A 13,707-nucleotide genomic window follows, 5' to 3' on the forward strand; every position below is an offset into this window, starting at 1 on the left:
TCATTACGCTAGAAACAGTAGTGTAGTATAATATTTTCTTTCTTTAAAAAAAATTCTTAATCCAAAATAAGTTATATGCATTTATTAAGAAGCAGGCATTCTTTTGAAGCTGGTTTCCTCCTGTAACAGAGAGAAATTATTTTTAACTCAATGTGAAACCCATTTCTTCAGTGATAACATAAATACCTAAACAAGCTCTAATTTCATAGTAAGTACTGAAAAGATTTCCTAAGTTACCACATGTACTTACAAATGTTAACATGTAAAAATAAATCTGTGAACTGCACACCCTTTAAACTTGATATACTTATTATAGGCAAGATTTCATTCACAATTTGGACCTATGGGAAATGCTCAAAATAAGTGTTCGACTTCAAAGGAAATGGGGAGAAAAGGAGTGCATTTTAAAAGTACAGGAAAGAAAGGAAAAGGAGCACAAAAGGAAATTCTGTGAAGAACCTGAGGCACACTCCCACTGAGAAGGAAGACTTGGGTTCTCTGATTTCCTTCCTGGATGACCAGTTCAACGTCAGGCAGAGTCACTATGAACAGAATTAGACTCTCAGCATCCCAAGGCCTAAGCTATTTTGAAGTTAACGAGCTAAAAACCAAGCCTTCTTAAAAGACACCGTATTTTCCATGTTTGATCATGTAGAATTAACAGACTTCCTTCCCCTGTAGCTTTTATACAACAGTAAAAAATCAGTTTTTGAATGATGTAACATACCCTCAGTGCCTTGACCACTTGCTACAATTGTAACTGTCAGCACAGCCAGCTCATCTGGAAAGTACTGGGTTGTAATCATATAGTTCCCATCAATTAATAGTACATACATTTTGATATATGTATATATATCTCCTGTAACTGAAATAAAATCTATAAATAGGTACACACTCCAAACAGCAATAAGCAGCTTTTAGCAGAGTTTATTAGGTCCTGAATTTTCCTAATAGAGTTAACTCTCTGTTCACTGATAAATGGAGTGTCTCTTTTTTATATATTTGAAGGAGATTTTCAATTCAATTTTCCAAAAATGGAAAAAATTCCATTTTTCTCTGCTGCCTTTGGATCACCTATTAGTGTATATTTAGAGACTGAAAACTCATTTTAATATTAAATACCACCAGAAAATTATGGAGGAACATTTGTGCTCCCTCTTCTTTCTTTCACGACCCCGCTCCCAGCACATACACAAACTAGTTTGCATTTCCGGCAACATATACCTGAATTTTGGGTTTTCCCTACAACCGTTCCCCTACATGAGCACACATCATCGAGAGTCAACTCAACTACGAAGACTATAAGCATTTTCATTTTTAGAAACAACCATTTTTCAAAGCAACTTTCAAACTTTCCAGCAGAGTACACTAAAAGGGCTAATTCATTCTCTCTCCTCAAAGGCACTAGTAGAAGACTGTTCTGAGACAGGTAGAAGCCATATTCCAACACAAGCCTCCTGACAGGCTGCAGACCGTGCTCACCCATCTCTGGGATCAGGGGACACACGTGCAGATTTGTCACTGCCACAGCACAGCAGGATACTTGTGGGAAACACCAGCGTAAAGAACCAATGTCGGAGAAGTACTTTTCCTTGTAGAGTTAACAAATACATCTTGATAGTTGTTTGGAGCTGGGAGGCTCCCCCGGGAGCGTCCAAACCTCTCACCTCAGGGTGCGGAAGCACGTGGTCAGAAGGCATCAGGACTGTGCTTACGGTTCACTTCATGGGTGAGTCACGAGAGAAGAGCAGCGACCTAGACTGGCGTCTACTGGCATCAACTGCTCTCTCTGCCTTTTACTCTGTCTCCTTCAAACCTTTGTGCAGGGAGGGGCAGTAGCAGGAATATTTATCTTTAAGATGAAGGTAGACAAGCTTTTCATGATTGACATGAGAAGAACGAACCAGAAATAAAAAGAAGAGTTGCCAAACAAGGAGACTTTCTCTCAGCACAGGGATCAGTTACAAAATGCCCTAGTGATACTCATGTTCCAAATACTTTGCTTAAGTGCTCTGCTGTCTCCTTATAACTGGGGACTTCGTTTTCATCAATTGTTCCATCCTCATGCACTTCCTTTCTCACTTACTGTGATATTAATACTTGACATTTCCTTAGAGATACAACTTTATACTTCTACAGTCATTTGGCTTGCTTCCTCAGAAAATTTAAGCTACAGCATTAAGAGATTCTCTGACTCATTTGCCTGCCATCAGTTAGAATTACTACTGACTATGGCTTGTTATCAAAGCAATACTGAAATCATATTTGGTTAGAACAATAAAACAGTACAATTAAGAAATATATAAAATAACATTCATTTCCATTCTGAAAGTGGGCATGTCTCCTGGCATTAAAATACATTTACAATGTGTTAATGATCTGAAGTCCTCTTTTCTTTAAATCATGTGTGGTAACTCTACATTAAAAAGAATGTAGTTTTAAACAAGATAATCTTATGTAAGGCAAACTGAATATTCTAATAGAAACTTATATACTAACTATATAAAGTCTAATACCTCATATAGGCAATGATAGATAACACCATGTAACGGGAGAATAAACATATACTCATTATGGAATAATACTCATTATTTTGTGCCATTGGGGAATAAAGTCCATTTAATTTTTTTTTACCAGTTGAAATGCCAATAATTTAAAATTTTTAATAATTTTGGATGCAATCTTCTGACACAGAGTATATGGAACATGGTTTAAGGTCTTCGTACTGATCCAACAGCACCATGGTTAGTCTCAACACCAGTTACTGAACATGGCTACAACAAGGGATCCCTTTAAGACGTGAAGGAGGCCTGGGTCGGGATATTTGTCCTGACACTAAATGGCCAGACTCTGTACTTTGTGAGGCCTTAGGATTGAATTCTGTCAGTTTTCTGCCATCATGTTACTATTTCCTGCTTCTATAGTATAGAAAGCAGAGTCCCACCACTAAAAATAAATGCAGCTGTTTCTAATCTGCTATGAATAGAGGTACTTAATACATAGCTCTCTGTAAATCGTGGAAAAGAAGAGCATAAAGGTTCTGAGTAAGAACCTGAAGGGCTGTCTTTCGAGTAAAATTCACGCGGGGGATGAAGCATCGCAAAGGCCGTGACACAGAAAATGCGCTTGCGTGAGGCCGGGCAGCAAGGACGCCCCTCTCCGCAGCGCCCGCGGCGCCCCCGCTCATCGGACGACAGGTCGGGATGATGTGTGGTCTCCCACGTTTCCTCTGCTCCGACATTCTACGGCCCTAAATCTTTGTGTGTGGACTCATTCACTTCGGCTGCTTGCGGATCCGTTGAGCTTTGCCGCCCCCCGGAAGGTTCTAGGTGATCCTCCTCAGGCGTAAAGCAGCTGGATGAGCGGCTGCAAGCCCGGCGGCACGCTTCCGCCAACACCAACGGCGTGGGGGGCAGCTACTGACTAGGAAAGCCCATGCTGCTAGAACTTCCCAGTTCCGGCTCTTCTGGCCAGAGGCACCATGACACAAGGTTAGCAGGATCACAGTCAACCGCTTGCAAGTTCTGTGTTGTGAGAGTCTGGGCCATACTCTATGGGCATCCGCGGGACTCAAATGCAAGTATGCTAGGATATACATGTTAACGAAGTACCTTAACAAATCATCTGCTAACACGTTCCTATTAAGAACCCTAGAGTATCTGATATTCCAACTTAAAAAGGATGTAATACAACAGAGCTTTTACGATTCAGTTTTGCATTAATCTCTATTTCTAGGAGGCTGGTTCCTCACAGGCAGGTGAGGAAGTCCCAGGCTACACTGCAGGTGTTTTCTTCACATTTGTTGCTATTTTTTCCTCACCTTTGTTCAACTGCACGGGCATGCTCTCTGATTTCATCAGTCTCTGCTGCTGCTGCTGCAAATGATGCCTGGGGACCTCTGCTAAGGTCCTGGCGGGAACCACAGCGGGAACCACGGCGGGAACCACGGCAGGAACCCCAGCAGGGGACGAGCTGCCACTACCGCCTGCTGGTACAGGGCCGCCCGCACTGCCTGGGGCGGTCATTGCTGGAGAAATCAGCTTTCTTCCAAAATTAATCAGGCTATTAGAGACCTTATTTATATTCAGGGGAGCACCTTTGGCATTGGTTCTGTAAAAAAAAAAAAAAAAAAAATTAGGTGGAGAAACATCACTTAAGTTAGAGGACAACCCTATTTCACATATTCCATTGCTATAAAATCGTATCTTACCTGCTTCGAAAAAGGCCATTTACCAGATCAGCTATACCAAGTGCAAAGTAAGAACTTAAAAGTGATCACAGAATAATAAAACAAGATTCTTCAAGAGGTAGCATATGGAAAAAGGTCTTTTTACTTTTCATTCATTCATTCATTCATTCATTGAACAAATGGGACCTATGTTGTGCTAACACTGTGCTAGGTTCTGGGGATGCAACTGTCCAGGACACAGTTCCCCTCTTGGAATTTCCAGTCTAGGGAATATATATATATATAGGGAAGGGAAGAAATATATAATCACATTAATAAAGCAAGGTTAAAACCTGTGATGAGGACTCTAAAGGAGAGGTACAGGGCTGGGCAAGCCTTGGGGTACTCACAGAAGGCGGCACCTATGAAACAAAGTGGACAGTAAACTTCCCCCAAGCCCTGGCGTGTGCGTATTAGGCCACATTTAATGTGATTTTGAGAAATAAATGTGTCTGAGAGTCACAAAATAAATTCAATAAGAGTTATATAGAATTGCCTACTACCTGAGAATTGCAATCCACCTTCATCACCCTGACCAGCCCTGGCTGTCCAAATCCTCCTTCCCCACTGCCCTGCTTTACTGTTTTTTTTTTTTTTTTTTTTTTCTTATTTATTTGAGAGAGAGAGAGAGCACAAGTGGGGGGAGGGAAGGAAGCGGGGATGGGGGTGGAGAAGCAGACTCCCCGCTGAGCAGAGAGCCTAATGCAGGGCTCCATCCTAGGACCCCGGGATCATGACCTGAGCCAAAGGCAGACACTTAACTGACCGAGCCACCCAGGTGCCACCATTTTACTTTTCTTGGTGGCACTTTGTTTCATCTGACATACTATCTATTTTACTCGATTGGTTATTATCTGTCCATCTCTTCCAATCCCCGTTCTAATGAAAGTTTCATGAAGACAAGGATTTTTGTCTCTCTGCTATATCGCCATTGCCTAGCATATAACAGGAGTTTTATAAATATTTGTTAAAAGGCAGCTGCACCTACCTGTAGTCTAAGTCTTTCCACCTGTACAGTGAAGAGTCCCTGCTCCTAGCCATGGCCAGCCTCTCTATTTGGGCTCTGGATCCCATCCTCTGATCTTTCGAGATTGTTGCCCCTGCACTTCCCTCTCTTGAATCATCATTTTCTCCTTCTCTATGTGTCATTCCCATTAGCATACAACCATGGTGTGTGTATGTGTCTGTGAGCTTGTGCATGTGCACACATGTACACACCCACTTGAACTTATCCTTGAACCCTCATTCCTTTCTAGTTACCGTTCCTCTTCTCTCCCTCATCACAACGTATTTTTTCAAAAAGCTATCTTATGTGCTACCTCTGCTTCTTTGGTCCTAAGCCCACTAGAGTCTGGTTGTGGTCTCCCTGCCATTGCTCAGAAACCTCTCTCCCCCGTCCCCAGTGATCTGCACGTTGCAGAGCCCACAGCCCACTCTTACTTTAACCTCCCCTCAGCAGCAGCGAACTCCCTAAGCACCCCTCCTCTCACGCACTTCCTCGCTCGGCTGCCATGGTTCGCCAGCATGTGTTACTGTTCTCCGGCAAACAGAGGACACCGAGTAAACATCTGTTAACAGAATGACTACTGAATGACTACCTCCCAGATGAGTCATAATGCTGAAGTATCTTAGGCATATTATCTTGGAGACCAGATATGATTATAAATTATTTTAGCTGTAGGAGGTAGTCTGATTCCATGACAGTATCAAAGTTTGTATTTTTATTGCCCCAATCATTAAAAGAAGCTTATTTTCTCTCATTTTGCTTTTTTTCTTTCAGAAAAGTAGAAAATGAAAATCAAGTTTGAGGGATACATTTACTTGATTGGAGTTAACTTGAATTTTACTATCATTTCCTTCTCTCAGATCTACCTGGCAGCTCTTAGGTAGTAATTCTGCTCCATTTCGTATCCTTGGCATTACTAGATACAGCTCTAAGATAGAACTGATCCATAGTTCTGTAAGAAAAAGAACACTATGCTTCTTCCTTTCATAAAGTTTTTCTCTAATGGTACTAGCTAATATTATGGGCTAGGTACTGGAGACTTACATTACTTTGGAGATAGGACAAATCAAATTTAAAACCTGGAATTCAGCTTTATAAGAGAAAGATCTATTCATTTACAACTCAATGAAATGTGAAAAAATCATTTTTCAAATGATTCTCCTTGCATCAAGTTTTATCTTTAAAGAACTGAACTATTTAATGCCCTTCCAAAAATTATTGAAAATCACGTTTCCTAATGGAGATAAGGATATATAGTGATTATGCACCACTTACTTCCAGTTTCCAGCTGCTTCCTAATGAAGTACAGCATTCTTAATTTACAGACACTACAGCTTGCAACAGAGAAGGCACTCAATACATGTTTGCTGAAAAAAGAATGAATGAAATGAAAAGAACTCATACATTGTGGATTAAGTAAGGCATTTACCTCTGGCACTGTGTTCTACTCAGCAGCCTGCATGCATTCCCATTTCTTGTGCATGGCAGTAGGAAGAAGAGCTATTATGATACTGAAGTTCTACTGCATTTTAGTTTTGCTTGTTTGCAAGTCAAGATTCATAATTCACAGATATGAAGAAGTTATAATGTTGTTACCCTTTTTTATAAACAAAAATGTACTAGTCAAATTCCCACACTGCCAGTTGTAAAATTTATATGTTGATAAAAGTACTAAGAAACTGCTAGAGCATTATCAAGAGAATATGGTTAATGCATCTTCATTACTACTAATAACCACGAAAAACATATAGATCAAGCTCATGCCGAGCAATTTTTCATCTGAATAGCTCTTAAAAGGGGATGAACACTGTTTTCCTTTTTTGAATATTTTTTGTTTTCAACCAACTTCCCCCTCATCCACTACCCACTGCTTTCAGAAGAATATTTCTTTTCAAAACAACTACTGAAGGTGACGCTACATCTTTTCAGATATAAACAATTGTAAACCATTTACTTCTAGGGAAAGCACGTTATCCACAGTCTGTTTGTTCTGCAGGATGATAATTTTTTGGCCAAAGGTAGCTAACACAGATCTTAAATATCAGTAGCGGCATTCTTTACAAGAAATCCTAATCAATTTGCAACAATTATTACTGGCAGTGATGTACACTATTAAGTCATGTGTGCTAAATTAATGAAAATTAATGCAGTTGTCAGAGATCTGATGGACATCGAATACTGGGTTGGACTAACAATGGAGTACAATGTGTCAACAGTGTTGAAATAAATAGTAAGAGAACTCTGGAGTTAACAAGACATTAAAGAAATCTAATGAGTAACTAATTTTGTGTAATCAAAGTCATTATTACTGTCTAATAAATACTATTATTAAGTAACAATAAAAATAGTACCATATAGGAGGGATTGTTTTGAAGTTGTTGCCAAGACCTTACTTTTGGCACAACCTCATTTAGCGGGTTAACTCAGCAGCAATGGGGCATTTTTCTGAAGATGCAAGAATCCTGAGAACACCTGTATCAGAACCCAACCTGACTTCACTGTTGGGCCCTTTTGGATCAGTTTCCAAAATTCTAAAAATGGGTGGCTCTTATTGCCTCTTCCTACCCACCTGACCTCTTGCTTTCTAATGCATACTCTACTGAAAGAGCTTCTAGCATCTCCAATGCCTTCTTAATTGCCAGAGTCATGAGCTGTTTTCATTCAACTTCTAAAACTTTTCTAAAGCTTAAAAACAAAAACAAAAAACTTAAAAACATTATCACATGATCACCCCTGTAAAAACTCTCCACAATGGTGGAGATTTTCCTTTCCTCTTATCCAAACTTTGACACCACCCCAGGCTTTTTCTTTTCTATCTAAGGATTTATTTTTTAGGTCTGATATTAAGTGTCTAATATTTGTTTATTTCACTCCTTTTGTGATAAAATTTTGTTACATGCTTGTTTATATTTTTGTCAGAGTTTTCAATTTATCTGTATTCATTTTTCTCTATACTCTAATTTATATTTTTCTTGTTATTTCCTTTCTTGTGTTCTGAAAGGTCGAATGCTTGGTTCATTCATTCATTCATCCACTCATTCACTTATTCATTCCTCTCTTTCCCAATAAAAGCATTTAAAGCTATACATTTGCCTCTGATTATAGCAATAGCATCAAAATTTTTCCCACACATTTTCTAAATAGTCCATTGGCTCAGTTGTTATTTAGGTACATTTTAAAATTTCAGATGGTTGGGTTTGTTTGTGTTTATATAACACCCACTTTGTTTTATTGAATATAAATAGAAATATCACAAGAGTGGAAGTGAGGGGAATGTTCTAATTTTTCAAAAGGATTGTAGAAACCACCAACTGGAAAACAGACTGGCTTATTCAAAATTTTTTTACTAATTACTTGGAAATGGTTGTAGTTTATTACAAGTAGCCGTATGGTTCACTAAAAACAAGTCATTCTAAGCTAAGGCAACTTTATTTCTTATCTGAAGTGTTAAAGTCTATTGGATTTATCAAGATATGTCAGTGCCAGTGGGATATAATGATGGATAAAAATGTGCTCAGTTATAGTTGGAGAGCTGTACCTCCAGTTTACTACTGAATGTTCTAGCACCCACCAAGGACTTCTGGTGATGACATCTGTCTCAACTTGGTTCACAGACCTGCTCTGCTCACCAGTCCTTTTTTTAAGGTCATAATCTTCCTTCCATCAGCAAGCTGCACAGCTGGGGAGAGTTGTGTAGCTGCTCTCTGGACGGAAGTTTCCTTATCTTTAAACAAAGGGGCTGAATTATATATTTTGGGTCCCTTTTAGATAGAAAATTCTGTAACTTTGTGACTTGAGGAAAGAGAACATTTGCTTATTGAATTTTGAGTCACCTAATCTATCAGATAAAAGAATCAAAATTTAAAATACTCTCAACAGGCTAGCACGAGAAATGAATTAAACAGATAAAATTTAACAAAGAGAAATCAAATCTTAAGCACTTAGGTTAAACCTTTTTACAACTGTGCATTACACCCAGAATAGAGAGGCATGGATTAACATGAGTTCATATTAAAAAACAAACAGACTCCCAAACATTAGTGTCTTAGTTTGGCCTATAAGGCTAATATGAACCTGCATGAACAGTGTTGGAGAAAAGTAAGATTCTTAGCCTGCACTAATACTAAATGGATGAACTTCTAGTTTCCAGTCTGGCATGTAAGAAGCTTGGAAGTTTCTGCTCTGTCCTAACAACCAGAAAAAGTTGAACACATTGAAAAAAAAAAATCAACAAATTTTTCTTAGATCCGTAAGAGAAGTGAGGTCACAGGGCAAACTGCTGTCCCAAAATTAGACAGGCTGACAGGTGACTACAGAGAATCAGGATTTACTAGAGCAGAAACCCACAGAAAGCAGAGCTGGAGTAGGGAAATCTGAAGTGCAACTGACAAATTACTAGGGGACTCAGTGTGAACAAATTGGGACAGATTAAAAAGTCCAAGGGGACCCGGTCACGCAGGGGGCAGCCCATACTTCTGAGTTTTACCTCTTGGAGCTCTACCAGACTCTCATGGTGAATATGAGAGAAAAATTGTGCATACAACGGGTGGAATGGAAAGGAACTGTTTTGAATACACCTGAGCATTCTGTTTTTCATAACAGAGTCTGCCCTCAGGAGAAACTACTTAACCAAAGTCTAAGCTAAGGTTTTACCAGAGCCCAACTGACTTGGGGGAAGGGAAACAACCAACCCCAAGCCCCTCTAGCCACCCTGTCCCACCTCAGTTGGGGAGCAGGGATAAGTGGCAGGTGTGAAGTTCACAGTCTGAAGGCACGGGGTCATGAAAAGCTGAGACCTATTCAAAGGACTACAGAATGCTTCCTCTCCTCCCACACCTTATCACCATATCACTATAAGTCTACTTATAGCAGTTCCTTTTACCCACTACATCATATCCAACTATCAAAAAAAAAAAAAAAATCACAAGACTTACTAAAAAAATAAAAAGACACAGTTTGAAGAGAGAGAGCAAGCATCAGAACCAGACTCAGATGTAGCAGGGATGTTGGAATTATCAGACTGGGAATTTAAAACAACTATGATTAAAATGCTAAGGGCTCTAATAGATAAAGTAGACAGCATTCATGAACAGATGGGAAATGTAAGCAGAGAAAAGAAAGTTCTAAGGAAGAAAAAGAAAAGAAAGCATGGAGATAAAAAGTACTATATAACAGAAATGAAGAATGTCTTTGATAGGTTTATTAGCAGACAATCTACAGCTGAGGAAAGAGACTATACACACTTCTGAGGCTGAGGATGTTTTAACAGAAATTCCCCAAACTGGAAAGCAAACACAAAAATGACAGAAAAATACCAGAACAGAATATCCAAGAACTGTGGGGCAATTATAAAAGGTATAATATATGCATAATGGGAATACCAGAGGAGAAGAGGGAGAGAAAGAAATATTTGAAACAATAACACCTAAGAATCTCCCCAAATTAGCATCAGACACCAAACCACAGACCCAGAAAGCTCAGAGAACACCATGCAGGGTAAGTGCCAAAAAAAGTATACTTTGTCGTATCATTTTTAAACTACAGAAAATCACAGATAAAGACATAAATCCTGAAAGAAACCAGAAGAAAAAAATCTTACCTATGCAAGAGCAAAGATAATCAACTTCTTAGAAACCATGCATGCAAGAAGGGAGTGAATATTTAAAACATTGAGAGAAAAAAACCACCAACCTAGAATTCTGTACCCTGTGAAATTATCCTTCAAAAGTAAATATGGTAGTCAAAGGGCATTTGTGATATACTGGAAGAAACTTATTTTATATAGTTAAAGAATTAGAGATAAAAAAAGTAAATATGGTATCTCTATATGGTAAATACATATTACCCTTAATAGTAAATATAAACATGGGACTAGAAATACTAGGTAAGTGCCTACATTGCAGAAGCTAACTGTACAGCTATGGCAGACAGCTTTTGGTGAGGCATTAACTTCTGGCAGAATTGAGATGTATGTTTATAAAATGGAGTGGAACAGTGGGGAGGTATGAAAACTATGCTGGAAGAGAAATGGCTTAAAAAGCCGGGGAGCAAGCCTTACCATATCATGAGGGCTGCCATCGGGGAAAGCAGTACTTTATGGTGTGGCTTTAAAAACTGAAATGAGTTACAAAAGTTACAGAAAACAGTTCAAAAAGAAATCCTTTCTAATGATTTAACAGGCTCTATTTGTTTAAAATGAATAATCTGGCAATATTTCGTAAAATATATCACAACTGAAAAGAGAAGGATTACAAGAATAAAGACATTGGGGAGGGTATGTGCTATGGTGAGCGCTGTGAATTGTGTAAGACTGTTGAATCACAGACCTGTACCTCTGAAACAAATACATTATATGTTAAAAAAGAAAAAAGAAGAAGAAGAAGATAGCAGGAGGGGAAGAATGAAGGGTGGGACATCGGAGGGGGAGATGAACCATGAGAGACTATGGACTCTGAGAAACAAACTGAGGGTTCCAGAGGGGAGGGGGGTGGGGGGATGGGTTAGCCTGGTGATGGGTATTAAAGAGGGCACGTACTGAATGGAGCACTGGGTGTTATACGCAAACAATGAATCATGGAACACTACATCAAAAACTAATGATGTAATGTATGGTGATTAACATAACATAATAAAAAAAGGACTGTGAAAGAGAAAAAAAAAACAAAACAGTAAGTGTTCCAATTCTGGAACTGTATAAAAGATGGGAAAATCACCTTCAGACACACAGGCTTCCTTGTCCTGGCCTGGGGGAGAGACAAGCTCAGATGAAAGGCCCCTTCCAGCTCTAAGAATTTACAACCTGCCATGCAAAATGGCTTCTGCCATCACAATTCATTATACTGTTGAAATGACAGGATGAAATGAGAGGCCTGTGCACTAGTCTAGGCCCTTAAGTATCATTACCAAACCCCATCTCCAAACTTAGGGGCCCATCTGTTTGCCCTGCCTCCTTATCTCCACCTTTCGTTTCTACTCTGTTCTCTTTGCCCCTCCTTCCTCCTCCATGTTTATCATCCTTCTGTTTTTCTCTCTTCTTCCTCCCACTCCCTTTTTTTTTGTATCATAGTCTCCTTTTCTATCATTTTCTCACCTCACTCTACCTATACATTTTTCCCCCACCGTAACACCATAGAACTTATTTTAAAGTTATTAAGTGCAAAGAGTAGTTGGAAAAAGTAAATATAAATACATGACTTTGGGTTTTGGACAGACACAATATTCCCTTTGCATCTCTGTTATTTTTCTAGAAATCTACATTATTGATCTACCCTCAATGGATTATCATTCATATTTATTTCTTTCGTGTTTATAGACATCGATATTTTCTTTGGAAATTCAAAACAGTTGTCAGGATTGCAACACGGTACTTTGCAAGATGATTCTAACACCTGAGCTAACATTTATGATGTACTTCTGCTTACAAATTCTGTGAGCTGAAGGCTTTGAATTCTATAAAATGAATTGGTTTTGGCCTTTCTTAATTCTTTATCTTTAAGGTTGAGAATAGCAAATTTGCTTCAATGAAAGACTCTTTTGTAATTCTAAATGTGTTTGCCATATTGTGAGGTTTCTATCACCTTAGGAAGCAAACTATCTTCACATCTCAAGGAACCCTAAATTTAATAGATCTTTATTAAAACAAAGTTACAAAAGTTAGTTTGCTATTACTTATTCCTTAGGAGTCGGACTTTCAGGTAAAACATTTGTTCCTTTCAGCTATAAAGGCTATGATTATTTTGCATGTGGCAGATAAATTTTTGTTAATGTGATATGAAGCAAAAGGAGTAGTGCTTACTAGGGATAGAAAGGCTGGCCTAACATGTGTTTGGATATAAGCTAGACTGTGGGGCCTACCTAATTGAGTCTGAACACAATTCATAATATTTGTTAAACTAACATAAAAAATAATAAGCAATTATGTATTAACCGCAGTATATAAAAATCATTAAACTCCCCAAGATTTATCTATAGAAATATTGAGGTTTCTGTTTCTACAGTTTTCAACTAATTTATTTCCTGACCCAGTGTATCTGAAGGATATAAATTTCTCCCATCAGTAACCATGGTTCACGATACCAAAGTCTTTAGAGGGTCAGGGATTCTCTGGCCTAGGGAAATGCATCAGAATGAAAGAGGATTTAATTCTGAGATGCCCTCATGTTGGGAAGTTCTGCCCTCTTAACTTCTCTTCCCTCATTTTGAGAATCACTATATATGTTCATAATTAAAATAAAATCACAAGCAGCTACAATTAAACATATATCAAGAATCACCTACTAGAGTTTTGAGGCAGGATGTATGGGAGTCAATAAATATAAAGAAATGTGTGAGTCCATGGAAGAGTCCAAGGAAACAGTTACATAAAAAAATACAGGCATAGGAAGGAATAGGACAGATGCAGAAAAAAAATAATTTTCTCTTAATAAAAATATATATACATATATATATATATACACACACATAAGACCTATAT

The 13,707-nt window shown here is 38.5% G+C and overlaps 1 protein-coding gene across 7 annotated transcripts in view; it reads right to left on the reverse strand.

Moving 5' to 3' along the window:
• The window catches only part of TBC1D5 (TBC1 domain family member 5), a 568,425-nt gene that overhangs the window by 63,622 nt on the left and 491,096 nt on the right, over nucleotides 1-13,707 (reverse strand). For all 7 annotated transcript variants that reach the window (XM_032408767.1, XM_032408765.1, XM_032408766.1 and 4 more), the window contains one exon: nucleotides 3,821-4,110. In XM_032408767.1, coding sequence (XP_032264658.1) covers nucleotides 3,821-4,110 — 290 coding nt within the window. The remainder of the gene's footprint in view (nucleotides 1-3,820; nucleotides 4,111-13,707) is intronic.

The sequence above is a fragment of the Phoca vitulina genome, unplaced genomic scaffold, assembly GCF_004348235.1.
Source record: "Phoca vitulina isolate PV1807 unplaced genomic scaffold, GSC_HSeal_1.0 scaffold10, whole genome shotgun sequence".
Taxonomy (NCBI): domain Eukaryota; kingdom Metazoa; phylum Chordata; class Mammalia; order Carnivora; family Phocidae; genus Phoca; species Phoca vitulina.